At 40.4% G+C, this 27,484-nt stretch overlaps 1 protein-coding gene across 3 annotated transcripts in view; it reads right to left on the reverse strand.

Annotated features, from left to right (window-relative positions):
• Nucleotides 1–3,843: 3,843 nt before the first annotated feature.
• The window catches only part of LOC111874876 (vascular endothelial growth factor receptor 1), a 90,499-nt gene continuing 66,858 nt past the window's right edge, over nt 3,844–27,484 (reverse strand). For 2 of the 3 annotated variants that reach the window (XM_023870732.2, XM_023870731.2), the window contains exons 17-27: nt 27,163–27,387; nt 24,340–24,508; nt 22,729–22,892; nt 19,872–20,035; nt 17,510–17,632; nt 16,778–16,907; nt 14,594–14,675; nt 13,725–13,830; nt 11,629–11,780; nt 6,369–6,637; nt 3,844–4,620 (exon numbers count right to left, since the gene is read on the reverse strand). In XM_023870732.2, the coding sequence (XP_023726500.1) occupies nt 4,139–4,620; nt 6,369–6,637; nt 11,629–11,780; nt 13,725–13,830; nt 14,594–14,675; nt 16,778–16,907; nt 17,510–17,632; nt 19,872–20,035; nt 22,729–22,892; nt 24,340–24,508; nt 27,163–27,387 (2,066 nt within the window). In that variant the 3' untranslated portion in view covers nt 3,844–4,138. The remainder of the gene's footprint in view (nt 4,621–6,368; nt 6,638–11,628; nt 11,781–13,724; nt 13,831–14,593; nt 14,676–16,777; nt 16,908–17,509; nt 17,633–19,871; nt 20,036–22,728; nt 22,893–24,339; nt 24,509–27,162; nt 27,388–27,484) is intronic. The other variant, XM_023870733.2, reaches the window with a different exon arrangement.

The raw sequence follows: 27,484 nt of genomic DNA on the forward strand, positions 1-27,484 counted from the left end.
AAGGGAAATCGTCAAAACTACAAGCATCATGGGAGGGTCCTTACAAAATAGTGACCCGGATAAATGATGTGGTATACAGAATCCAAAAGAACCCGAGGTCGAGGATGTTGGTAGTACACCTGGACCGGCTCGCGGCCTACCATGGAACTGCTCGGGACGAGCACAACTGAAGAGAGGGGCGGATACAGTTAGGCGAACAGCGCACAAAGATGCCAGCAGACACCAAGACCGAATGCAGACGCTGCCAGCAGAACACCGCAGGATCGAGACCGAGGGAGAACCTTTAGGCTGTTCGGGGACGAACAACCTTTAGAAGGGAGCAATGTAACGTGTCTGGAATCCAGAAGAGTCACTTCTATGGAAACGCTAGAACAGACCGTTGCATAAGAAACAACATTCGCTCTACTGTAGTTCTAACAGGAATCTCCACGGTTACGACAAACACGCATAGCATTCCAACAGAGACAACGCGATAACAATGGGTTATTGCGTAGGAAACGCAGAACCAATAAGGCAACGCCTCCACCGCTATAACAGAGGGTTCGTTACCTAGCAGCGGCCAAGGTTATAAAAGCCCAGCTTCGACGAGAAGTCTTCAGTCTCCGTCGAGCCGTCTAAGAAGCCAGTCGTCATCAAGCCTTCGGAGAAGTTAGCCTTTATCCAGCCTTCGAAGTAGAGTGTCGTGGAACATCCGCCGCAGAAGATAGTTGAGGTGTCACAGTGAATAGTAGTTGTACTCGTGATTGTGTAAGCGGAAGAGCAATAAAGGTTCTACTTAATTTGAGGCCTACGTGAATCTACTTGTCGCGTTATACACCCAATACGTGACAATATATATTAAGATACTTAAGATCTGTGGAATATATAAAGAAGCTCCCTGATGTTTCGGATTCAGTATCGTTATGTATCCTTATTTTCACAGAGTAGTCACTTAATGCCAGTACTAACCTAAATTCTCTTCTCACCATTTCCTTCACTTTACACTACCATGGTATTATATAAACAGTGCAAAGATACACTGATACAAAGAATGCAGTGCTAATCAGAACAAAAAATTCTATCTAAGGAAGTAAATAAGTCTGTACAACATGTTTCTAAGAAGTATAGTGAAATTTATGACAATGAAATTCATTCTGAACCTTATTTTGCATCCTGTAGATAATGGACTAATTAAAAAAATAAAACACAATTACTCAGCTAAAATGTAACTATGGGCTGGAGATAGGACCTAGCTCTATTGATTTCGCCAAACAGAGTAGGTTATTTTTTAACCTGAGGACAGAGACAAGAGTCCACTCTCTGAAGGGTTGTTTTAAATAAAAAACAGGATGATGGAAAATTTCCAAAAAGTCAATAACTGTAAAATGTAACTATATAACGGCTTCATAATATAACAACAGAATTACACCAAAACAAAATACTGTTTGTTTCTTATTGATGAATATCTGAGAGAGAGAGTAAGACTGGACTTGAGGTCCAGTGATTAAGACTAACTCTTTCTAACGGGCCCAACTGAGTAGGTCTATCTTGCCCCATCCACCTGAGGACAGAAACAGATCCAGTCTCTGAAACGTTGTGGTTTTTTGTCTTATGTATACCAGACGATGGATAGAGCCCAAAATAAACCTTATAGTTCTGTACAATACAGTTCAGTTTGGCTAAAGAGTTTATAAATATATTTATAATAAGTAGTAGGTGAAACTGTGTGGGATCAATATCATAAAAAAGTAATATTTTTAGTTGCACCATATCTGCTAATATGCTTATGATTATAACATCCAGTATTGATTTTAATTATTCTGATGTTAAATGCTCAGCCCCTTAAGATGAGCAACAATTCTAATCAACATATCACTTCAATTTCAGCTTAAGTTCTGACCTGGCACTCAACTGGAATTTGAGCGAGGATTTTCAGTTTTTAAACTGTCTTGGTGTTTGCTCACTGCTGCAACGAGATTCAGTATACATAACTGATGAATATGTATATAACTGTATACCCCTTGATGATATCTACTAAAACAATTTTCAGTCATTTTCTTTTTTCGTTTTATCTTGGATTTCAGTTTCTACAGTGTATCTGTTTAACTGCTGGGCTGAGCATCACAAGGCAAACAAAATCATTCTTCTACAGCAGCTGACAGGTCTCCATCAGTTTCATTTATCTTACTTTACTGACCAGTTTCTAAGCAGCAGGCCTTGGATTCTGAGACAATACTTCCAGACATATGATAAAGCTGATGTCCTTAATGCACATGCAGCTATACTCATAACCTGGGCTCCAATGATTTCCCACGCTTCATCAAAAAGTAAAAGCACAAGACATAAGATACAGAAAACTAATTCCATTAACCATCCCAATTTTGCAAACTTTGCTCACAATTTTGAGGCAAAAGATTCTATATAACCGTAATTTTGTAGGTCCTAACTTTGATGGCTTCTTGTGTCAATACATGCCACAACAAAGAACTAAGTGGACACCAGTTTTTGAGTTATGGAACCTAACAGAAAACCTGTGCACAGGAATTTCACTTTCATGTAAAATTTCACCTTGAACAAAATATGTCACTTTCATGTATAACAGCAGCTTTCAGCTTTGAGTAGTGTCATTTCATAATATTTTTCTGCTTTGACAGGCATTGCAATTGCCAACTACAGACAGAAAGTCACAGATAGGAAGGAGTTAATGACAGGTGCATTTCTCAGAAAGGGAGGTACACATGGAGAGAACGATTTCTTAATGTACTTTCATGAATGTTAGCTCATGGACTGGTTGCTAAAGTTTTGAACGAAGTGAGAAAGAAAGAGGTAACCCCAAATGTTGGGGGCTCATGGTAGCATAGTTGATTGAGGCACTATGCTACAAGCCGGAAGGTCACAGGTTCAAGCCCTGATGAGGTGGGTTTTTTCAACTGACCTAATCCTTCCAGCCGGATTATAGTCTTGGGGTCGACTCATCCTCTAACAGAAATAAGTACCAGGAATCTTCCTGGGGTGATAGAGGGCGGCTGGCACATAAGGCTGACAACCTTAACACCATCTGTGAGCCAACTGTCTAGAGAAAATGTGGGAGCCTCAACATCTCACAACCCTATGGGCCTTCACGGCCCGTTAGAGGGATAGCTTTACCTTTTTAACTTTTAACCTCAAATGTTATTTAGTTTTGCATCTGTCTCCTTGGTTGATGTTCTCTGAGTGTCTAATTATCGCAAACATCCACAAATATCATCCTTGAATCTGAGAAACCATCAACATAATTAAAACAAAACAATGGCCTAGCTCAAATCCAAAAGCTAATCTTATACACCTGGCACCAACTACAGAAACATAATGACAAGAATCACTTTGCAAGATTTGAGGTTCTCATACTAGTGACAATGAAGAGTACTATCTTTTGCAATGTGACTCCATGTAGTTTGGCAGAAGTTCACTGACATTTTTGAGGAACATACTGCCTGCATCATCAGAGTCAAAAAGTAGGCTGAGCAAGCAATGGGCAAGCAAACTTGTCACTTGCCACTTATAAACTTCTATAAGAAAAGTCACATTCCACAAAACAGTACTCCTTAGTAATCACAACGTTCTATCCACCTTCTTTTAGCCTAACACCAAGACTGCCCTGTTAAAAATTTCCAACTATACTTGTTTTACATGGTAATGTAAAAGTAGTACAATTCCCACCACGGTGGCCTGGGTTTGATCCCGGGTCTGGTCAAGTAGGATTTGTGGTGGACAAAGTGGCGCTGGGGCAAGTTTCTCCGAATACTTTGGTTTCCCTTGACAATCTTCATTCCACCAAATTCTCCATCATCATAATCACCCAGGGCAGGCTACAATAGGCCAATCAGTGGCCACTGTGCCGAGTGGACCCAGTTGGACTCCACCCCCCACTAAGCGAATTTTTTTAATTAATAACATTGAGTACTATTGTCTATAGTCCTTATGTCATGAAAATTTGGATTTACAGTTTAAAATTCTTGATCAGTATATGCTAAACAATAGACATAAAATACCGTATGCTACGTAACTGTAGTTGGCATGTTTACCAGACACTTTAGAAGTCAGCTATATACAAGTCTCTTTTAAAAATAAAAACCTCTTTAAAATACACCAGGCATAAGTAGTTTCTTTAGAAGATCCTTCAAGTGACAAACAAGCAATCATCAGCATCAGACTGGAAACCACTAGAAGCATCAGATGTTTTATGATCATGTCTGGGAACATTTACATAAGTAGAATTCTTTGTTTTAATTTGTGATTGGTAATTAGGATTTAAGAATGTGTTCTGATACTTCATTCCATTGTGCAAGTCCCCTTCCAGTTTTGCTGAATGGGGTGAAGTTTTGTGGCTTAAATCTTGCTCATGTTCAGTCGTGGACATTAAACTTGGATTTGAAATGTTTCCATCTTCATTTTCATTCTGAGATTCAGTAGGACTTCTCTTATTGTCATACATTGACTTTTTCTGCTGTGGCATATTTATATAATTGTCAGATGACAATGTAATTGGTATTATTGACTGATAACATGGATTTGAAAAACTTGGTATTTCAGAACTGTTACTGCCATTTTGTCTTCTGTTCTTCAGTTCATCTCCTTCCTTTTGGCTTGAGAAGTCTGAACCTGTGAAATACAGAAAATAACTGATCAATTATCTTTCCAGAGCAGATAAGAATTATTATTAGATAAACTATTGTAACAGTCTATGCTATATTGCATGAGGGAATCAGATGTCGATTAAATGGAACTTAGGAGATATAGGGACTTATGTAAGGGTAAGGTAAGGGTAAAGGTGTTCTATGCTTAATTAAGCACCGTGCCAGGAATGATATATAGGGAAGTGGAGGTACAGCTCTAGTCTTTCTTAACTTTCAGCATTAGATGAAGAGGAATGATTAACTGTGTGTCTCAACTACTTTACTTTCAAAGGATAAGCCCCCAGTACCCACTGGACAGGCGATATGGTGGGCTGTGCTGCTGGTCTGGACACAATGACAAAGAGAAAAATCTCAACCCCTTCTTGAATCGAACCCAAGTTATATGGTCATCCAATCCATAGCCCAGTCACTACACTGACAGCTTCTGGCTAACCAATGAGAGTAAACTATTCTGAAAGCACAGTAAGGAGTACAATTCTCCTAATAACTTTGCCAGATTTTCAAATTAATAACATAGAATAAAGAAAATAAAAAAGAAATCCTACACCTCGCTTCAGGGGGAAATTCTTTTTTTAGTTTGTTCTCCTTGTGTGAGAGAATTTGAGTCATGCATTTGGTAGTGATAATGTTTCGCACAGTTGAAGAGTGACAATCTTATTTACAAACTAAGGGCGTTCCATATATAATGCCTCCTATTTTTTTTAAAGAAAACTACAACAGATACAGAAATCATAATAATGCAGTTAAATGGAACACGATTTCAGCTACTTACAGCTATTTTTCCACATAATCACCACCATTCGTTATGCACTTTTACCATCGATGAACAAGAGCCTGTATGCCACGCTCATAAAAGTCTGCGCCAGCAGAGGCTAGCCACTTTCTTATAGCTCGAATGACAGCATCGTTGTCTGGAAAATGTTGCCCACGTAGTCCGTCTTTCATAGGCCCAAAGAGATGGAAGTCTGAAGGTGCTAAATCGGGGCTATAAGGTGGATGTGGTAGGACAGTCCAGCCAAACTTTGCAATGTGCGCGGTGGTCGCCAAACTGGTATGGGGTCTAGCATTATCGTGTTGCAAGCGAAAGGTTGTCTGCTTCTCTGGCCTGACTCGGGAAATACGGGCTTTCAGCTTAGTCAGCATTGTCTTGTAGCGTTCAGAATTGACAGTCTCTGGTCGTTATCTGCTGATCTGTTCAGATGAGGCGCTGTCCATTGTGAGGAGTGGCAGCTGAGGAGGGACGCCCATGGCGTGGCTTGTCATGCTCTTCACTTCCGCCACTGTTGAAACGCACTACCCACCGAATCACTGTGCTGACATCCACTGTATTGTCTCCATACACCTTTAGCAAGTGTTGATGGATGTCAATGGGTACAATTTGTTCGGCAGTGAGAAATTCAATAACACATTTCTCTTTTATACGCACTTCTATGTCAGATGCCATTTTGGTAGACTGCTCTGCTGTCGCTATCTGTCGCACGACAACCAAATTAACAGTACATTGGGGGGAAGGTTCAACCTTTACTATAACCCCACCAATATCCAGCTCAGACGTTACATTTTAACACAAAAAAATAGGAGGCATTATATATGGAACGCACCATGTATTATTACCAAAACAATATAAAAACTTTCAGTTTCTACATGCTGCTTTAAAATTAATGTTGGTTAAATGTTGAAGATCAAGGAACAAAATGTGAATACCAAACCTACCTCTATTTGAGTCACTGAGGTGATCTGGCTCAACATCAGACTCACTGCCATTTCTGCTTGAGCTCAGCATTGGTTTTTGTTCCATACCCTGAGCTTTCTCAGTCTCAGTGTTACGCTGTCGCCGCTGTTGCTGCAGATGTGGTGAGAAGTTGAACACATTACCTTCCTTGCGTTTTGGACTGAAAATAACTTCAGATCCAGGACTCTTCATGTGCAGGTATCCAGAAATATCTCCGCCATCTAGTAATGTTCCTTCTGTATGTGGTGGGCTAAGAATATCAACATTATTTTAGTTCATATTATTAGAATTAAACCACAGGTAAGAAATCAGTTCTAAAGGGTTCTGACAGTGGTAGGAGTTCCTGGACTTTGAACTGGATCTGATTCCAAAATTTATTTGGAATATTAGACAATGTACATCATCCAAAAATTCAGTAATTCCAACAGATAATATACAGGCAAATGAACAATGCAAAATACACTATTATCATATCAACTTGTTAATTGCTTTAAATTAAATAAAAACAAAAAAATCCATGGCCTGTAGTCCGCAAGGGAACTATACTGACCGAGTGGCCGCCACTTGTCAGCGAAGTTAGTGCCACCTCTTGAGGATAGAGGGTGTCCCATGGTCAGTGCAACGGGTTCCCACAGCTATTAATCTCGGTTTTCGATACAGGAGCCACTATTTCATTGAAAGAGCTCCTCAGTTATCCTCACAAGGCTGAGTGGACTGCGTTCCAGACCCACTACTTCTCAGCAAATCTGGTAGCACCGGGAATCGAACACAGACCTCTGGATCTGCAGCCAGGAACTTTGACCACTAGACCACAAAGGCGGTCAATTAAATACGTGGGGCAATCCAAAAGTTTCCAAAATTTGAATTTTGCACGCGAATGGTTATTAGTACATCGAAATACCGCTAGGTGTCTCCTCACACATTCTTCTTGAATCAGTGTGGCAAGTGGCGTCGAGTTGAGTGGTTGGGTTTATTGTTGGTGAACGTATTTCCATTGTTGTGTTTCTGTGAGTTTGTGGTTTTGCGATGGCTGACCTGAAAGAGCAGCGTGTCTGTATAAAGTTTTGTTTCAAACTTGGGAAAACCACTACAGAAACTCACCAAATGTTGAAGCAAGCTTTTTGTGAAAACAGTTTAGGCCAGACACAAACTTATAACTGGTATAAGCGTTTTAAAAATGGCCGAACACTGACTGATGATGACAATTGTTTGGGACGGCCATCAATGGGAAAAACACCAGAAAATATCGCGAAAGTTAGGGATCTGATTCTGCAAGATCGTAGACTGGCCATCCAAGACCTCTGTAACACCTTGGGACTAAGTTATGGTACATGTCAACGAATTTTGTCAGAGGAACTGAACATGAGGAGGATTGCGGCGAAGTTTGTGCCATGACTGCTGCAAAATGAACAGAAGCAGCATCGCTTGGAAGTCTGCAGGGAACTTCAGCAACAGCTTCAAGAGGATCCAAACTTTCTTTCGAATGTTGTCACTGGTGACGGAAGTAGGGTTTATGGCTACAACCCTGAAAGCAAGCAGCAATCGTCGCAATGGAAGAGCCCTTCTTCACCTCGGCCATAAAAAGCTCGACAAGTCAAGAGCAACATTAAGTCCATGTTGATCTGTTTTTCTTGATATTGACGGGATTGTTCATAAGGAGTTCGTCCCTCCTGGTCAGACAGTCAATAAAGAGTTCTATCGCGATGTTCTAAGGCGTTTGAGGGAGGACATGAGGAGAAAACGTCCAGAGAAGTGATGCACGAACGACTGGGTACTCCACCATGACAACACACGACCACATACGGCTTACATTGTGCAGGAATTTTCGGCTAAAAACAAGATGGCAGTTGTTCCCCACCCACCGTACTCGCCAGACTTAGCTCCATGCGACTTCTTTCTCTTCCCCAAGATGAAAATCAAGTTGAAGAGGCGAAGATTTGATACAGTTGAGAAAATTCAAGTGGAAACGCAGACGGTACTAAACACCCTAACAAAGAAAGACTTCCAGGATGCATTTGAAAAGTGGCAGAAACGCTGGGATCGGTGTATGTGCTCCCAAGGGGACTACTTTGAAGGTGATGGTGCAGAATAAGATCTAGGTAAGATGTAATAGTTTTTATTAATATATTTCGGGAACTTTTGGATTGCAACCACGTACACGTAAAAACTGTGTTAAAATTCAACATAGTTCTGAATCTCCTCCCACTCTGTATTTTACAGGAAAGCCTACATGGAAGTGTCAGTTGCATAAATAAATGAAAAAGGGTTATGACTAAAAAAACGAGATATTTACTGCCATTAGGGGCAAAACAAGTTTCTTCCAAAATGACAAAATTCTAAAACTTAAGTCCTAATATAATGCACAACATTAGATATGTCTAATTGTCTTCATGTAAAGATTAAAAACATTCTGATAAAAGGTGTTACCCGGCAAGTAAAGAGCATAATAGGCATATTTACCACTGTCTGATGCCATGAAAGACATAAAAGATTATAATACTGCTGTCATTTTAAAAATAAAGATATATTACGAGTATTTTAGCATATTTGACAAGCTGACATTCAAATGTTTCTTACAGATACACTCAACTCAGGCAAGAAATTCAAGACAGTTTCTTTGCTTACTTACTTACTCATGGAGCTGAGCCCTTCTTGAAGAGAAGCCAAATCTGCAGCTACTCAAGAATTTCCCAGCATTTTATGGAAGCCAAAGGTTCATTAGTGTGTTCACAAGAACCCTCCACTGGTCCCTATCCTCAGATAGATCAATCCAATTCATACCATCCCATCCTATCTCTCTAAGATCCATTCTAATATTGTACACCCACCTATGCCTTGGTCTTCCCAGTGGTCTCTTTCCTTCCGGCTTTCCCACCAATATCCTATATGCATTCCTTTTCTCCCCCATTCGTGCTACATGCCCTACCCATCTCATCTTCCTTGACTTGAACATTCTAATTATACTTGGAGAAGAGTACAAGTTATGAAGCTCCTCATTATGCAGTTTTCTCCAACCTCCTGTCGCTTCATCCCTCTTCAGTCCAAATATTCTCCTCAACACCCTGTTCTCAAACACCCTCAGTGTATGTTCCTCCCTTAACGTCACAGACCAAGTTTCACACCCATACAGAACCACAGGTAAAATTATAGTTTTGTATATTTTTTTTTATGTTTTTGACAGCAGATGAGAAGACAGAGGGTTCTGGACTAAATTGTAGCCAGCATTACCCGAGTTCAGTCTCCTCTTAATTTCCTCCTGAATCAGGTTTTGATTTGTTATTGTGTTCACAAATATCTGAACTGTGTCACATTTTCAAAACATCTGTTTTCTATTGTTATGTCATGATTTTGCCCTGCAATTTGGTCATGAGACAGCAACATATACTTAGTTTTCTCTGTGTTCACTTCTAGACCAACCTCCTTACTTGCGTCAATTAAAGTTTGTGTGTTTCTCTTTATAGTATCTATATTATCACCCAGTAGATTCACATCATCGGCATAGACCAACACCTGATGTGTCCCGTTTAATTTCAGTCCCACCTGGTTTTCGTGGACCTTCCTAACGGCATATTCTAACGCAAAGTTGAAAAGGAGTGGCAATAAAGCATCTCCTTGTCTTAGACCATTCTGGATAGGAAATTTATCAGACAAATGTTTCTTTAGTAAAATAAATATATAATGGAAAGCTAATATAAATTATTTTTTAAGATACATTTTCATTGCCATCTTTAACTCAACAAAGTAACACCAAGATTTGGTCATCCACCTCTGACCCTTGACATGACTGCATCAAAAGTGTAGGGTTGTCTTCTGAGTGTTAGTGACCTCCACAAAACAGTGTTTGTAATGTCAGAAGTCTGAGATTGAAAGATACATGCCATTCTATACATAACTGAAATTGTTCAACTACTTCAACTAGATTTACTTTGTACCAATTGAAAGACCAATAGTTTGTTGACATGTTCTGTCAGTTAAATGTGGGATTTAAACATCCAGCATGCCTGGGAAGTATAATAAAAATTCTCATCAACACACAAGGCTCCACAAATTCTTGTAATAACTAATAATGTAACTATGTAGATCTATACAGGTTCTTCTGTAAATTAATTTCGCTCAAGATATTACATGATGACATAAAAACTGACTTGAATTTCACATGACATTAATACTGGAAACAGAAATGAAGTGGGTGAGAACTGGATGGCTCAGATATTGGAAGCAGTATCATGTGAGACAGGACGTGATGCACAAGCAATTGGAATGAGGTTAAAATTTGAAAATGCAGCAGGACAGAAGTACAGGTCTCAAGTTTGTAAACAAGTAAAGTGGAGGTTCCACAATTGAAAACGCAGCAGAGCAGAAGTCTTAACACATAAGCCGATCAATACTTGGCCTATTATTATCTTCCTAGGAAAATAATAAAGTGGACAAAGAAAGTTGCCTTGTAGCTTATAAATTGTGCCATTTTCAATTCATTTTTGGTTTACAAAAATCTAAAGCCTGATTCAAAATTGAAATACAAAGCATTTCTGATGAATGTGGCAAAGGCCTGGGCTACAGACCAGACGGTGGCGGCAGAACCGGCAGCAGACACAGACTTAGTGCAACCAGGCCCATCAACTCCCACCCCACGCAGGCCTCACGTGGATCACCCTGGGCGACTCTCAGGTGATATGCGGAAACATACCCTCGTGAAAATTGTGAAGAGTGAACATTCCAAGGGGAAGCATCCTTCTAGGCAATGCTGTGTTTGCCTACATTTGCAAGTTCTGTGTAATGCCACTTCACAAAGGGGAATGTTTCCAGAAATGTCCACATTCTCAAGCACTTCAAGCATTGGTAAGTGTTCTCCAAAAATTTTAGTTCATAAAATTAATTAGGAGATTTTATATTAATTTTTAAAGTGAACAGTGCACAAGTTAGGATAGTAGGTTAATAATGCCGGTCCCCAGGGTGATTTAAATATTTAAATCGCTGGTCTACGATGTGTTAAGTTTGGAAATAAGTACAGTAGAGGTTTCAGATTTGATAATATGGTATAACTGAGGTCTGAGATTTAAAAATGTGGCAGGATAGACTGCAGTGAAAAATTGTATCCAATACCCGGTTTATGCAGAGGGCTCCAATTGGAATGTCTGAAACCATAAACTGTTATTCTTTATGTACTCATGTGGGTGAAGTAAAATGTGTCTTATGACTCATATCTAAAGCACTGACTGGAAAATGTGTACATTTTCTCACCTGTTTACATACTCATGGTCACTGTCATCCAATGTTGGAGACACCATGTTACCATATGATGGGGAATTCATCATGCTCAGATAATCATTCTGAAGTCCTTGCATCCATTGAGTATTCATATCAATATATGGATTATTGAGATCAACATAATGCTGAAATCACAAGAGAATAAAATCTGGTTATGAGTATTAGAAACATACAACATTATATTTCATGATAAGAGGTACAGCAATCCTTGTAACAGGCCGTGGAGGCCCATGGGTTTGTAGTATCTCAAGGCACCCACATTTTCTAGACAGTCGACTCACAGACGTAGGTAAGGTTGTCAGGCTCACACTTGGCAACTAATTAAATCTCTAGTAGAAGAACCTGAAAGTTCAGCCACCACTTATACCAAAACCTACCACTATACATAATCTTCGGCCACTTCCATCCAGCTTGCGTCCTCAAAGCTTGTCTCCCTAAGATCCATCCAAACTGTATCCTCCAATCTCCTGAATTCTGCAAGTGTCTGTCTTACAAAAGGTATACCTATCAAAATTCTGTATGCTTATCACACAAGGAAAGCTGATCAAATTAAGGATACAGCAACACAGACAAGCAGTACATTATGTATAGATGGCAATCATATGTCCTTGGTAAAGTGAAAGATAAATTTGTCCTTGTGCTTAATTAATTAAGCACCATGCCATGATTATGTATGTTGAAGTGGAGATATAGCTTAAAGTATTTTTAATCTCGGCATCAGATGGAGACTGGTGGACAGACATACAATCCACTTTACTCTTGAGGGAGAGCCCTCACTACCCACTGAATAGGAGGCCGCATGGGCCCTAGAGCTGGTCTGAAGGTTGCAGAGAAAAGAAAAATCTCTTGTCCCTTCAAAGGTAGGGGAGAGACAAAGTGTAGTCCCTGGTCATTCAGGTTGGGGATTCAGTGTCGAGCTAATGACCCCACCCCACAAAAATATCATGTTAGAGGGGGACAAGACCAACACAGCGTTTTAGCACCAGTAAAGGAGGAGGAGAGTGATGTAAGAGTTCCTTATATTATGCTCATTAAAGGGTTGAGCCATGTGAGTATGCCGGAATAATATTGTGACATGGCAGCTGAAACCAAAATAGTGGAGCCAGAAGAGATGGCAACTGCTTGAGAATGGCCAGTAAACAAGTTTCCATGGCAACCAAAACAAGCTACCATGCAACGGATATACATACCATAATAGAAGAACTGTTGCAAGTGTTGTTTTCTAATGAGCAAGTGCTGGGGCTATGTAAGGAGACCAGAGAGGCAGTTGTGTTGGCAAGGATCAGCAGCAATTTAGCAGTTGCCAGCTAGTGTGAGAGCCAAGGATAGCCAGTTAGTTGTGAGTTGCAGTGGCAGTCAAGAATATGACACTTGGAGACATGAGTTATTGGTGAGGCAGTCACCAGCTGGTAATGGTACGAACAGAAGAGGACATTGTTGGGATCTGTTGGCAGGCAACACATAGTGAAGCCACAGAACACTCTGTGGGTGCTACAGTGACCTGTAAAGTGTGTGAATTAGCAATAGCGCTATAATTCTTTGTAGTTACGAACTATCAGTGGTTAATAAAAAGGGGCATGCGGGAGTAGTTGGTTGAGGCACTATGCTACAAACCAGAAGGTTGCAGGATAAAATCCTAATGAGGTGGATTTTTTCAGTTTACCTAATCCTTCCAGCCACACTATGGCCCTGGGGTCGACTCAGCCTCTAACACAAATGAGTACCAGGCATATTCTTGGGGATAAAAAGGGCAACCGGTGCATAAGGCTGACAACCTTACCGCCATCTATGAGCCAACTGTCTAGAAAATGTGGGAACTTCAACATCTCACAACTTTATGTGCCTCCACAGCCTGTTACAGGGATAACTTTACTTTACTTTACTTAAGTGGTCAATAAATCCAATTACCAGCCAAAACCCCATGTATAATAACTAAACATGTGACAATATAATTACACTTAGAGTTAACTATTATTATGAGCAAGATAAGTGATCAATATGCTTAATAATTTACAATCCTACATTTATGAAACTAGATAACAGTTACATAATACTACTGAATACCTTACCCTTCTCACACTCTCTTCTAGCATACATCCCAGTTTCTCTGCAAGTTCACCAAAACTTGGCCTTTGGATGGGACGGGTTTCCCAACACTCCATCATTATATTGTAACTGGAAGTACATGAATACAGATACCCCAATGTATTATTCAAACATAATAAACAGTAATGTTTAAAATATATAGTTCAATACACAGAAGATCACTGTCTTCTTGGATGTGACACCATGTGGTCTGAAAGACCTTTACAAACGTTTCAGAATAACCCGCTGCCTCCATCTTCAGGGTAAAAGCTGGAGCATAGACAAAAGTATAAGGATGGGCCTGAGGGAGCAGCTCTTAAAAATCTGCCAAACTACAGGATGTCCCACCCCAGAAAACAGTAATCTCCAATGGGGAGGGGACTCTATGCAGCATCTGCAGATTAGGAACCCTTCACATCGAGAGAGCCAAGTTGCTAAGTTCTCTGTCCTTTTCTACTGAAGTGCAGAGAACAAAGCACAGTTCCCCTGTCCTCCCACTCCCTATATCCCTATGATTTATTGTGCTCTGCTTACTCTTCCACCATGAAGATGGAAATAGTTGGTTCATCTGAAACACTGATAATGATCTACTGCACTGCATGGCATCACATCATAGAAGATTGCAATCTTCATAGTCAATGCTGTGAGAACCAAAAATATCGTAGAGTTCAATAAAAGTATATTTGCCCATTCCATAACTGGTCTCTATGTGACTTCTGCTGAATGAATGAAGGGATTAATTAAATACTTGGGGGTGGTGGTGACGATTATGATTATGATGATGATGATGATGATGAGACAATTTCTGGGCTCAGTATTTAGGCTAAAATTAACCATCAAAAAGTCCACTTACATTCCTCCTGGGGCATACTGTGGCTGTTCCATTCTGTAACCACTGACCAACTTATTATACAGTTTTTCATCTGCTTCCATGCCTACAAATAAAGTAAAATAATTAGATGAGAACATGCTAACAAAGAACATGTATTTATTCAATAACATTTAATTAAACCAGTCAAGGAAGTGCTTTTAACTTCATATACACCTTCCATACTAAGTTACTATCAGCTTCATTAATCATTTTTGCTTAGGTATTAATCTGTGGGGACATCCCACATAGCACGCTGTTTCCACCGGTCTTTCAGACAACACTCACTCCTTAGTGAATATCGAATTGCCGGACGTTTCATTTATATTTATACCAGCACGCGCTGCAAATTTCCACTCCGCATTTTCACTAGCCAATCAGCGCTCTGCAAATTGTTGCTCCTCAATTTCAAGTTTCGCTCGGCCCACCGAGCATTGTATAAAAGGCAGAGCGCAAGCTCGCAAGTCATCAGTTCTCGGTCAGTCTTCAAGCAGTCTACAAGCAATCAGCACACTTCGTTGCCAGTGCTCGGTCTACGGAGGCATCGGCACTTCGCTGCGCCAGGAATGACTGCCACGGCTGGCCGGCGGTCGCACCCGACTCACCGGGCAACTAGGCTGCCTCGATTCGCCAGTAGTCATGTCCAACACACTGGGCAACTGGCGTAGCTACCGCCTCTCCGCTCCAGCGACCGCGCTCGATGACCAGACTTTCACCAGCAGCTGCTGCGCTGCGATCAAGCAACCTCCACCATCTGCCGCACCACGATCAAGGAACGGCCGCACTGCGGCCAGTCCACACACCGCAACCAACATCCCTTCCTACCGGCACACGCCGCTCTATCTCAACAGCCAAGCATCTCAGCAACCACGGTCCTTTTCAGGACCTACAAACTATTCCGAAGAAGTGGGTTGTCATAGAAGTAACGAATTGACGAAGAACCCCACAAATCCATTAATCTGCATTTTTATGCTAGATTCTCTCCAGGCTTTAGTAGGGCCTCTATGTATTTGGAAGTAATTAAAACAGTCCTATCTTGTGACCCTGGTAGAACAAGGATGTGAAACCTGTACAACAGATGAAGGAAATAATTTTGATATCTGGCATAAAATGTGATGAATATTTTTTACACATTTAACAGCATCAGTCAGTCCAACAGTAATATGCAGACCTACGAACATGTACATAAAACAGTGAGTGATCATTGACAGTTAACTGGAGAAAATAAATTCCCATCAAGCGACCAGTGACTGCTAAGTAGAACAGCATGTATATGAGCTGCTTATATTCTGAAAGAGTGTTTTCCTTCCCACAATAATTCTTCGATATTGTAACAGATTTGATCATAGCATTGTCAGGCATGGCTCAGTAAACACTTTCCAACATGCAACAATGAAGGGGAAACTGTGTTTTCTATGTGGTCTTCACCAAGCAACAACAGGAACCGAGTTCTCTGTGACTAGCTGCTAGGTTACGTAATGGTTCTCATAATAGAAGAGGTGTTTTCTGTGTGGTCCATGCCAAGGCTATATAATGAGTTTCCCAGAGTAACTGAAGCAGTGGAATCCCTCCACCGTGACCCTGCGAGTCGTAGGAGGCAACGAAAAGGGGAAGTCTCAAATGTGAGACAGTAAAATATGGTCGCAAGTCTCAAGGGACTAGGACCCGAGAAACACTGCGCTGGCAAGGACCAGCAGCATATGCAAAAGACAGACCCGTCCTCTCGTCAGAGAGGGCGCCCCACAGAAACAAGACGGTAACAGTCGAGGAGCAATAAATATCTGGTCATGAGCCCCAGGAGGGTGCTCGATACCAAGACTTACTGGCTGACTGACCGTCAGTCGCAATGTGACTTGGACTTGGACTTGGACTGAAGCAGTGGAGAGTCAGTTGCCAGTACGACATACACACAGGAATTTTGTTAGTTGAAGAAGAATTGGAAGTCAGCCTAAGAAGACTTAGTGTGTGACTTTACATGTGTTATAATTACAGCAATCTTGAGAGTGGTATAATTATCTGTATTTATGACTGATGAATATCAAATAAATCAACTCAGAAATCCAAACCCCATCTACAAGTCACTATTACACCTGACAATATGAACAGCTGCTATTTTGGGGGCATATTTAATCCAGAATAAACAAAACATTATATTCAGAAATTAATTACCTGGATAGGGTGTTCTTGCAAGAGAAAAGAATTCCCAGAGTACAATGCCATATGACCACACATCAGACTGAGTAGAGAAGATGCGATCCCTGATGGATTCTACTGCCATCCATTTCACTGGGAGTGGACCCTGTATGCAAGATTTATGGAATACACAATTCATAACTTAACAGACATGCTCGTAGTGTAACAGTATATATACAAAGCAAAAATGCATCGTAAATCATGCATATTTCATTACACTACCACTAGAGAGCTCCTACATGTTCATTTTCTCCAGTCACCAGTCAAAAAAGTCAATTCAGAAAATTACCGTCTTCTAGGTTGCAACACCATGTGGTACGGAAGATGGCACCACCTTCCTCTGACACTGGTACCTATTCATCAAACCACCGGTCTTCAGAATTTATACCCACTTTCCCTCTCTTTGCTGTGCCTATAAACACTGCTGGAAATTATTTTCCAAATGCTCTTTCATTTCAGCAGTCATACTGCTATGAATGTCTATATGTAATTAAAAATTAGTCTATTTGCAGCTTTGTTTGCTGCAGGTTTCTCGCATGCTACTTGCTCTTTGACCTCACACTGACCTGGTACGTTATTCTGAAATGTTGGTGAACTTCTATGGGAATCCACGTCAAACAGCAGAAGGCTGTACTCTTCATAGTCACAACTGTGAGAACCTCAAATTCAACATGTATAACAGGAAGAAGAAAGTGAATTTTCACTTACATCTCCTTTCTTACGGTAATTGTCTGACTTGTACATGCTCTTGGCCAAGCCAAAGTCACAGATCTTCACAATGTTGTCATCTGCCAGAAGAATATTTCTTGCTGCCAAGTCTCCATGCATAACCTGCAATTGAAAAATGCCTTGATCTTTAGATTAAGTGAAGATATTTCAGGATTACAATAATGGTATCAATAATGTGAATTGCTTGCAATCATTCTTGAAAATTAAATACATTTAAATAATATAGTGACAGACGTTTTGAAAATGTGGCACAGTTCAGATATTTGAGAACAACGATAACAGATTGAAACCTGATTCAGCAGGAAATTAAGAGGCGATTGAACTCGGGTAATGCTTGCTACCGTTCAGTCCAGAACCTTCTGTCTTCTCGTCTGTTGTCCAAAAACATAAAAATTAGAATAAACAAAACTATAATTTTGCCTGTGGTTCTGTATGGGTGTGAAACTTGGTCTCTTACATTAAGGGAGGAACATAGACTGAAGGGTATTTGAGAACAGGGTGTTGAGGAGAATATCTGGACCGAAGAGAGATGAAGTGACAGGAGGTTGGAGAAAACTGCATAATGAGGAGCTTCATAACTCGTATTCTTCTCCAAGTATAATTAGAATGATCAAGTCAAGGAGGATGAGGTGGGCAGGTCATGTAGCACGAATGGGGAGAAGATGAATGCATATAGGATATTGGTGGGAAAGCCAGGAGGAAAGAGACCACAGGGAAGACCAAGGTGTCGGTGGGTTGACAATAATAGAATGGATCTCAAAGAGGTAGGATGGGATGGTATGGATTGGATAGATCAGGCTCAGGATAGGGACCAGTGAAGGGCTCTTGTGAACATGGTAATGAACCTTCGGGTTCCATAAAATGCTGGGAAATTCTTGAGTAGCTGCAGAATTGGCGGCTCCTCCAAAAGACTCAGCTCCATGAGTGAGTAAGTAAGTGACCAGATTCTGGGCATTGATATCCTGGGTTCTTCATATGATACAAACAGTAGTACTGAATGATGGGCAGAGCATGGGGCACACATGGAAGAGAAGAGAAATGCTAAGTTTTGATAGTAAAAATCGAATGAAAGAAACCACGTGGAAGACCTAGGCACAGATGGGAAGTTATGAATCTAAAGGTGGGAATACACGAGCGCACCGCTGCTGTAATGCAACACAGATCGAACTGGTTTCGCGACTTATTTGCTCGTGTGTACGTGACTTTGAACACGCGCAGCGCACGCCTCAAATGCCGCGCAGCGATCCAGTTCATGTCGGTTTTTCTAACGAACACAAAGGGATTTGTTGCCGCAGTGTGGTCGGGTTCGGTTGCCATTTTTCTCGTGAAGAATGCATGCCTCAACCATGGAGCGGTCAGAAGAAGATATGTTGGGGCTCATAGAGGCATACAAATCATTCCCTCTACTGTGGAATCCCGGAGAAAATGATTATTATAAAAAGAACAAAAAAAGTGACACTTCCTCGTCTTCCATGGTCGTGTGGATGGCAAAGACAGAATGGAACTGAGGGGCTCGCGGCTTGCGCGCTCCATTCAGACGGCTCGTTGCGTGCACATCGCTTGTTCGAGGTGCACCAAATCACTCCGCGCATCACTTGTAATGCCGCATTACACCCGCGGCACGCTCCTGTATTCTGGACTGGATTCACCTGCTTCAGGATAGGGACCAGTGGAGAGGTTTTGCGAATATGGTAATGAATCTTCATGTTCCCTAAGATGCTCCGATTTCTTGACTAACTGAACCACTATCATTTTCTAAAGAAGGATCATGTTCCCCATTCAATTAGTTTTTAAGTGGGATCTAGTGTTCTCAAAATGGTGAATAGCGAGTTACAGTCTTCTGTGGTGTGATACAGCACAGTTTTGGAAAGAGCTATCAACATTTACAGAGAACCTGAACACTGAAGGGACAAGTTCCTCCAAAACAATGGTAACTATCTATGAGAGTACATGATATTACACCCCAGAAGCTATATAGTCTCGATACTAACAGCGTCATTAAATAGCTAACCAACTAGACATCCCAGAATACAATAACTTTAACACAGATTAATTTACAGAATACTATTTCAATCAGTCAGATTAAGTACTGTCCACTGAGTATCAAGTACTCAGAGAAGACTGTTATCAAATATTTCTGGAATCAACATCAAATAAGTTTGTCTCTAAAATGTATCACTCCATGGAGTTAGCAGATTCATCATTTCCATTAAAAACTTAAATTTTAAAATCAATGGATAGCAGAAAAATTATACTCCAAACTGAGATACTAAGATCACCTCCTCTGCAAGTCAAAATTTGATCTTCTCTGAGGTAGGTGTGACACAAAGACCACATTTACCTTTCTGGAAGCCAAATAATCCATGCCTCTTGCCACTTGAAATGCCCAACACAGCAGATCATGAGTGCAAACGGGACGAGTAGTGCCCTTATAGTCACCTCGGTAATTTGATCTCCATTCTGGTTGTATGCTGTTGTTACTTAACATGCACTCATCCTGCTCACCTTCAATAAAACAAAACATTTATAGAATTCTACATACGTCCACCCAGTTTTAAGCTAACGCTCTTACAGGAAATCCTTTCATGACTTAGTAGTAAATCCTCTTCATACCTAAGAATTAAAAGTGTTTAACTAATTATGTACAAACACAAAAATAAAATGCTGTCTGCATATTAAGATGAGAAAGGATTTTGGTAGGAAAGCTAGAACAAAAGAGACTACTAGGAAGTCCTGATGTAGGAGTTAGGATAATATTAAAATTGATCTTTGAGAAACAGTATGAGGTGTTATGTCCTGGATTGATCTGGCTCGAGATAGGGATCAGTAGAGGGCTCTTGTGAAGACAGTAGCAAACTACGGGGTTCCATAAAATGTCACATAATTCTTGAATAATTGTGTTACTGGCAGCTCTTTAAGATGGGCTCAGCTCTATGGAGTTAGTTACTTATATGTTTATCTGAACATCAAACTGGGCTTCAAAAACTCAATCTGAATTATAGAAAAGGAGAATTTCACAGATAAATATATATGGATGCATTTTTTTTTTTTTTGCCTGTAACTTCAGTAGTACACAACTGGGGACCATGGCCCTTATTGCATACTTCTGACTATGACTCACATTAGGGTAAGCAGATTGTGGACAGAGATGTCTAGGAGTAAGGGGCTGGAACAGTGTGCCAAATGACTTGGATTTCATACAAGCCAAATCCAATGTGCTGCTTTCATTTATGAAATGATAAATGCATTTATATGAACATAAACTTCACACTATACAATAGGAAGTTCTTCAGTACTCCTTACCAAAGCCCTGTGTACAGTGAATCACACTGTACATTCTCATTTTAAAGATGTTAGAAGTAAAAAATATAGCACAGACATAAGTATACTGATTGTAGTAATTTTAATATCCATTAATACATTATGACATGTTGACTAAAAGTTTAGGATCTTGAAATCACGGAAATATTGCAGAAGCATCCATTACCAACCAATGACAAGCACCCAAACAGCCCAATACATATACAACAATCAAGGAACTGTTGGGGAGTGGTGATTTCTGTTTGGTCTGAAATAAAATGATACGCAGACAGGATGCAGGCTAAAGGAGTCTCCATTGTCTGATCCCATAGTGTAGCGACATGTCAACAACACAATAACAGTGAATATTTGTAAACTGTGCTATTATCTGTAGAAAAGAGAAATCAGTAATCAATAAATCCACTAACTATTCAATACCTACAGTTTAGTCACAATCATGTGACAATATTCTTAATGTTTCTTTCTTTTCAGAATATTGAAACATGCCTACTGCATAGCAAAGTAATAAAGTTTTCAGACTAAGAACGTATAACACAGCTTGGGATGGCTTACTGAAGCCAATACATGCTAGGTAACAAATGTATTGTAACGTGTTTAGTTACTGAAGATGCCGTTCGGATTGTTAACTGGTTTATTTAACAACCTACAAGTCTCGACTACAATTAATTACAACAATGTTATGGGCTTCCACACTTTACAAACCCTACACACAAATCTCTTCACACTGTCCTCAGTAGCCTACATGTATTCACAGTACAGGAGCTATACAAGTCTCTCTGTGTTACACACTACAAATTACACAATTACACACACGTCCGGTTCTTCTTTCCGCGACTGCTGCTATACTCCAACTGTCTTCGGTGGCTGCTGCCTTGAGAACTGTCTTCAGCGGCTGTCTAGTTCCCTTATAAACCCTCAGCCTGACAACGGGAAATGCCTCGCTTCCTTGTTGCGTAGTCGCCGTGTTTGCCGATAGCCTAGCAACCCTGTTGGGAGTTGTTTACGGCTACGTAGAAACTGTGGCATTCCATGTTACATAATGGGTACCGCTGTTTACTCGCTTTGCCTAGCAACCGCTGTTTAGTCACTTTGCTTAGCAACCGCTGTTTACTTGCTTTGCATAGCGACCAGCGTTCTTGGACTCGTCTCACTTCGGCTCCGCTCAGCACGTCACCGCTGGCCGGGGGGGGGGGTCCCTCCATAGCGCAACACGTCACAGTATATTTAACTAATTAAGCATTCTTTATGGTTTGCATCCTGTTGTGTATTTGATAAAGGAATAAATGGATTCCTCAACAACGTAAAAATCTTCAAATGAAGGCAAAAATAGATACTGTCATATCACTATTAACAGCATCAGCAATAATAATAATAATAATAATACATACATACATACATACATAATTTATTTACATCCATAAACTTTTACACAAGTACAATTGGACAAGTCAGTTTAAAACATCTAAAACACTACAACTCAACAACTCTTAAAAATGTACAAAATGATACACAAGACTAAGAACAATACAATCATCTTAGGATCATCATCCCCCACTGAATAACAACAACAACAACAATTTTACATTATAAATAATAGTGATATGACAATATCTACCTTCATCTTCATTTGAAAATATTAACACTGTGTTGATGGACCCATTTACTCATTTAACTAACAAAGCAGCTATACCATATTGAGTTATTTAACACATAAGTTGCATTACATGATGTAAATATCATTTTTGACCTCCACTATCTTTAAAATTCTGTCCTGTTATGCATTTTTCTATACCATATTTGGTCTGATGGTACACTTTATCATTGCATGAATATAAATTATATTATGAAGACAACTGAACTATAATTTCAACACTCACCTGTAGGAGTCATGGAGATCAGGTTCATTTCGATATCACCACCTGCTACTGCTGGAGATCGGTCACCGGGATGGACACAAGCAGCTCTGTAATCCACGGCCATATCATCTGAGCGACTATCACCTCCACTGCTGCTGGAGAAGGATAATGCTGCATATTTCACCCTACCAACATGTCAGTTAGTGTATCAGGCACATGCAGACTGAAGTTAGTTAATAAAGCTAGAACAGTAGAACCATGCACCAGCACATCATTAAAGTTTCCTCTCCCTTTTCTTGCAACTGAATGATGTGATGAGTTTTCTTTGAACTAGCAGAAATATTGTGGATTTGAGATTATCATAGCAGTGACTATGAAAAGTAACTATCTTTTTGGATGTAATGTCCTGCAGTCTAGTAGAAGTCCACTAACGTTTCTGAGGCATGGACTGCCTTATCTTCAGGGTCCATAAAATAAGCTGAGCAAGCAACCACCAGCAAACAGCTGTTGGCCACCTGCTTCTAGCTGGTATCTTGCTTGCTTACTCTTTGACCCTAAGATGGAAGCAGTGTATTCCTCTAAGACACTGGTGTACTTCTACCAGATTACATGACTGTATATCCCAGAAGATAACACTGTTCACAGCAGAAAGGAAATAATGTATAATATGCAGCATCTTCTGGAACATTCTCCATACATGTCTGAATGTTTAAAACGATTTGCACTCAACATTATTTCCCTGATTTACTCCATGTGATCCCCAGTGTGACTTCACGGAGTCATATCAGTATTTCACCACCCACAATATTAATTTCCACATTCTATATTGGAACATAACCAAACATTGCAGTTGTGTGGGTGGCACTCCTGCTTTGTGTCCCAGGTTCAAATTTCAACTCTCAGATTGACAATCCTGACTGAGGATTTTTATGGTTTTCCTAAGTTCCTGCAAACAAATGCTAGGGCAGTACCTCAAATTAGGCCAAAATGTCTTCCTTCTATATCCTTTCCAATTCACTGTTGCCTTAAGGTAGCCATTACACTAGAGATAAAAGAAGTTCTAGGAAGAACTAATTGTCTCCTTTCCTTTGATATGACACAGGCTGCATAGAAAATGACACCTCCAAAAATGAACTGTTTCCACAGGAACATCTTTACCTAGTTGCTACCTAGCATCAATAGGGGGATAGACAGACCCACAGACACATGTTCCCAATATTTCTTCTATTGCTGCGTGTATTCATTGTCATGTGAATGTGTTTACTGAGCTATTACCTAGCAAGAAAAGGAGGGATACACTTTACTAAGCCTTTACCTAGCAACGATATAAGGCATACAAATACAGACAGACAGAGACTGATGGGAGGGATTTATGAAATACACTGCTGATAAGGGCTCAGGTGCCATGACATTCATACTAAGATTCATAATGACTGGTTCAGGCATTCAGAAGTTAATAAGGGGGGATTCACAGACACACAGACAACATGCTGATCACATAAGCCCATTTTAGGAAAGTAGTCTAACAAGAGTACTACATGCACTGGTTAGTGAGACAGAACAATAGAGGCTGAATTCTGCCTGCAATAAACTTTTCTCATACATGCAGCTGTAAGAAAGACTTTCCCTTACTTGGATTTGCTTTTAATTGATTCATTTCTTGAAAGAAGCTCCACTCCTATTGTTGGATCTATCCACCCAGTTTTAGGGTCCAGTTGATCAATAAAGTCCTCACGATGACGCAGCAGATAATTATGCAAGTTACCAAAACGGCAGTATTCCACTATGACTAACAACTCCACTGAAACAAACAATACATACACAAAAATCACCATCACATGACACTCACTGCACAACATCTTTATTTAGAACTGAAGGGGCCTTAGACTTATACTAAAATCTCTTCCTCTAAGGGCATTCATTCTGGCAATGCTTGACCATACACCATTCTGGCATCTCTTCCATATATTTCATATAAGCCTGAATATAAGGTGACCACTCGTTTTTCCAATGAGAAAATTGGAAAAAATTTTGTATAAAACTGAATATGTCATTCAGTTCTGAGGCTGTAAGCAACAGGGAGTAAAACTATACTACTAAGTTGTAATAAATTCAAAATTTTAACACCTTAATTTTAATTCTAGGTATTTTCAAAATATTAAACATTAAACATTTCATAGAATATGATACATGCATAGTATCTATAGTAACAAATAACAAGAGAAGAGCATATATTACAATATTCTGAGTAAACAGCACTATTTAGATGTCCATGGCCTGCACCTTATGCATATAAGACTGACTGTCTTCAACAGCAAACCTTCAATGAGGCGTTCCTATTTCATTAGTAAATATCAGTGTGGAAAGGAAGAATGAAATCAAATATCATATTGTGACGTGGATGGCGCAACAGCAAGTAAGGGTCACGTGAACTCTGCTCTCTCACGAGTGACGTCACATACCCCCACTCCTTCCATCATTATGCAATGCTCAGTAAACACCCCTCCCCGCTAGGCTGTGACGTCACACAACAGGGGAGCCCGTTACACTGTTACTAGGCATTCGGTAAACACAATGTTTACGCAACAGTGGTACCTATCACATAACTGTTTTCTGTGTTGTCTGTGCCGAGCCTAAATAAGGAGCAGCGAACACTATTCAGTAGTAAGTGAGTGAGTAGTGAGTGAGTTACTAGAGAGAGAGTGACCAATCAGTTGCAGTCTAGCATTCGCCAGAGTGAGTTGAAGTCCATTGTTACTGAGTGAATGGAAATGACTACAGGAGGAGAAGTAACTGTGATACTGCAGATGGCAGTACTTGTGAAACTGTAAATTGTGTAATTGTAAGAGTGAGTGTACAATAAATTCGCTAGATCCAAGATGGTGTGAAGTTATTTGTCGCGTGCATACCCAACACGTGACAATTTTATATTGATTACCGAAGCAGCTGGCATATCTCAGTCATACACCTACTTGTGTAAGATTTTATGGGTGTAAATAAATAATGAATTATGAATTACAGGGACTATGTCACATGCTGGATAATGGAGAAATCATTATTACATTTTTCTTTTTCTCTCACTATCCAGACTGGCTTTGGGGCTTACTCAGACTCCTACACAATATGTACAAGTGGCTCTTTCCTTAGGGGCAAACAGTGTCAACATGACCACTCATGCTCACCTAATACCAAGACTATGTATGGAGTTATACATCTTCATGTTGAGGTGTTTAATTGGCTTAGTGATCCAGGTTTAAATCTCCTGTTAGTATGAAGCTTAGTAATGGGATTCATATTCTAAGCAAAGTGGGGCCAGGACTGCTGGGTGCTGGGGTATGCCAAACTAGAGCACGCGCCAGCATAACTGAGCAATGTATGGATGATAAAGGCTAAGCACAGTGACAACTTTAACTTTTACTGAAGTACCGAAATGAAAGCTGGGATAGTTCAGTCAGTATGGTGACAGGCTACAGACTGGATTACAGGGGTTCGATTTCCAGAAGGGGCAAGAGATTTTTCTCTTCGCCACAGCGTCCAGACCAGCTCTGAGGACCACCCATCCTTCTATCCAGCAGCAGCTGGGGGTTCTTTCGCCATGAGTAAAGTGGCAGGGCACGAGTCTGACCACTCACTTCCATCTAGTGACGAGGTCAAGAATGGTGGGGCTATACCTCCACTCCCCCATACATCTTCATGGCATAGTGTTTAGTTGCCTACTTAATTAACCACAGGGACAACTTTGCCTCTGCCTTACTGACTTTAAAAATTAAACATTTTTCTTAAGTAACTGGTTTTTTATATCAGTTCCACTGACTATACCATACATAAATAAAGTCTCTGTGAAAACTGTACAGTGATATCATTTACAATTTTACATAAACCAGGATGCAAACAAACAAACTCCGTGGCCTGCAGTCCACAAGCAAACTATACCGACTGAGCAACTGCCGCTTGTCAGCGAAGTTAGTGCCCACTTTTGTGGACAGTGTGTGTCACGTGGTCAGCGCAACAGATCCCCATGGCCGTTAATCTCGGTTTTCTAGACTGGAACCGCTAGTTCCTTGAAACACCTCCTCAATTATTCTCACGAGGCTGAGTGGACCCCGTTCCAGACGCACTACTTCTCAGAAAATCTGGTAGTGCCAGGAATCGAACCTGGGGCCTCAGGATCTCTAGGCAGGAACTCTGCCCACTAGACCACAGAGGCGGTCAAACCAGGATGCATTAAAATTAAAATTCAATAACCTAGATTCTGTCTTCCACATGCTTGCATCAGGAGGGATAGTTTGGTATGGTTCTTTACATTCCACAGACCTGCAATTAATTCACAAACTTGATTACTACAGTTGGTTCACAAGTGATGTTACATGTCAGCTACTTATTATGGAGAAGGAATATAAAGTCTTGACAGTGTGCCATAAAAAGTACTACAAAAATATTTTTATATTTACTCACTCTTGGCCAAATTTTTGGTGCTGGCTCCCAATAAATTGACTACATTGAGATGTTTACCAAGATGGACCATGATCTTGAGTTCTGATGCAAGGGCTCTAATGTATGTACGGTCCGCATTTCTCTTGACCATCTTCACAGCAACTGTGGTTTTCATTTCTCCCTCTACGATACCCCAAGCTTCTGCTTTCAGCACTACACCAAATGCTCCAGCACCTAACTGCTTTCCTGAAGCATAATATACATACCATCAGAGAGTCATCTTCAAGAGACCGATTAAGTTTACAGATTTCTGAATATGATGCCATGCAGTTTCATAGATGGG

Source organism: Cryptotermes secundus, unplaced genomic scaffold (genome assembly GCF_002891405.2).
Source record: "Cryptotermes secundus unplaced genomic scaffold, Csec_1.0 scaffold160, whole genome shotgun sequence".
NCBI classification, from domain to species: Eukaryota; Metazoa; Arthropoda; class Insecta; order Blattodea; family Kalotermitidae; genus Cryptotermes; species Cryptotermes secundus.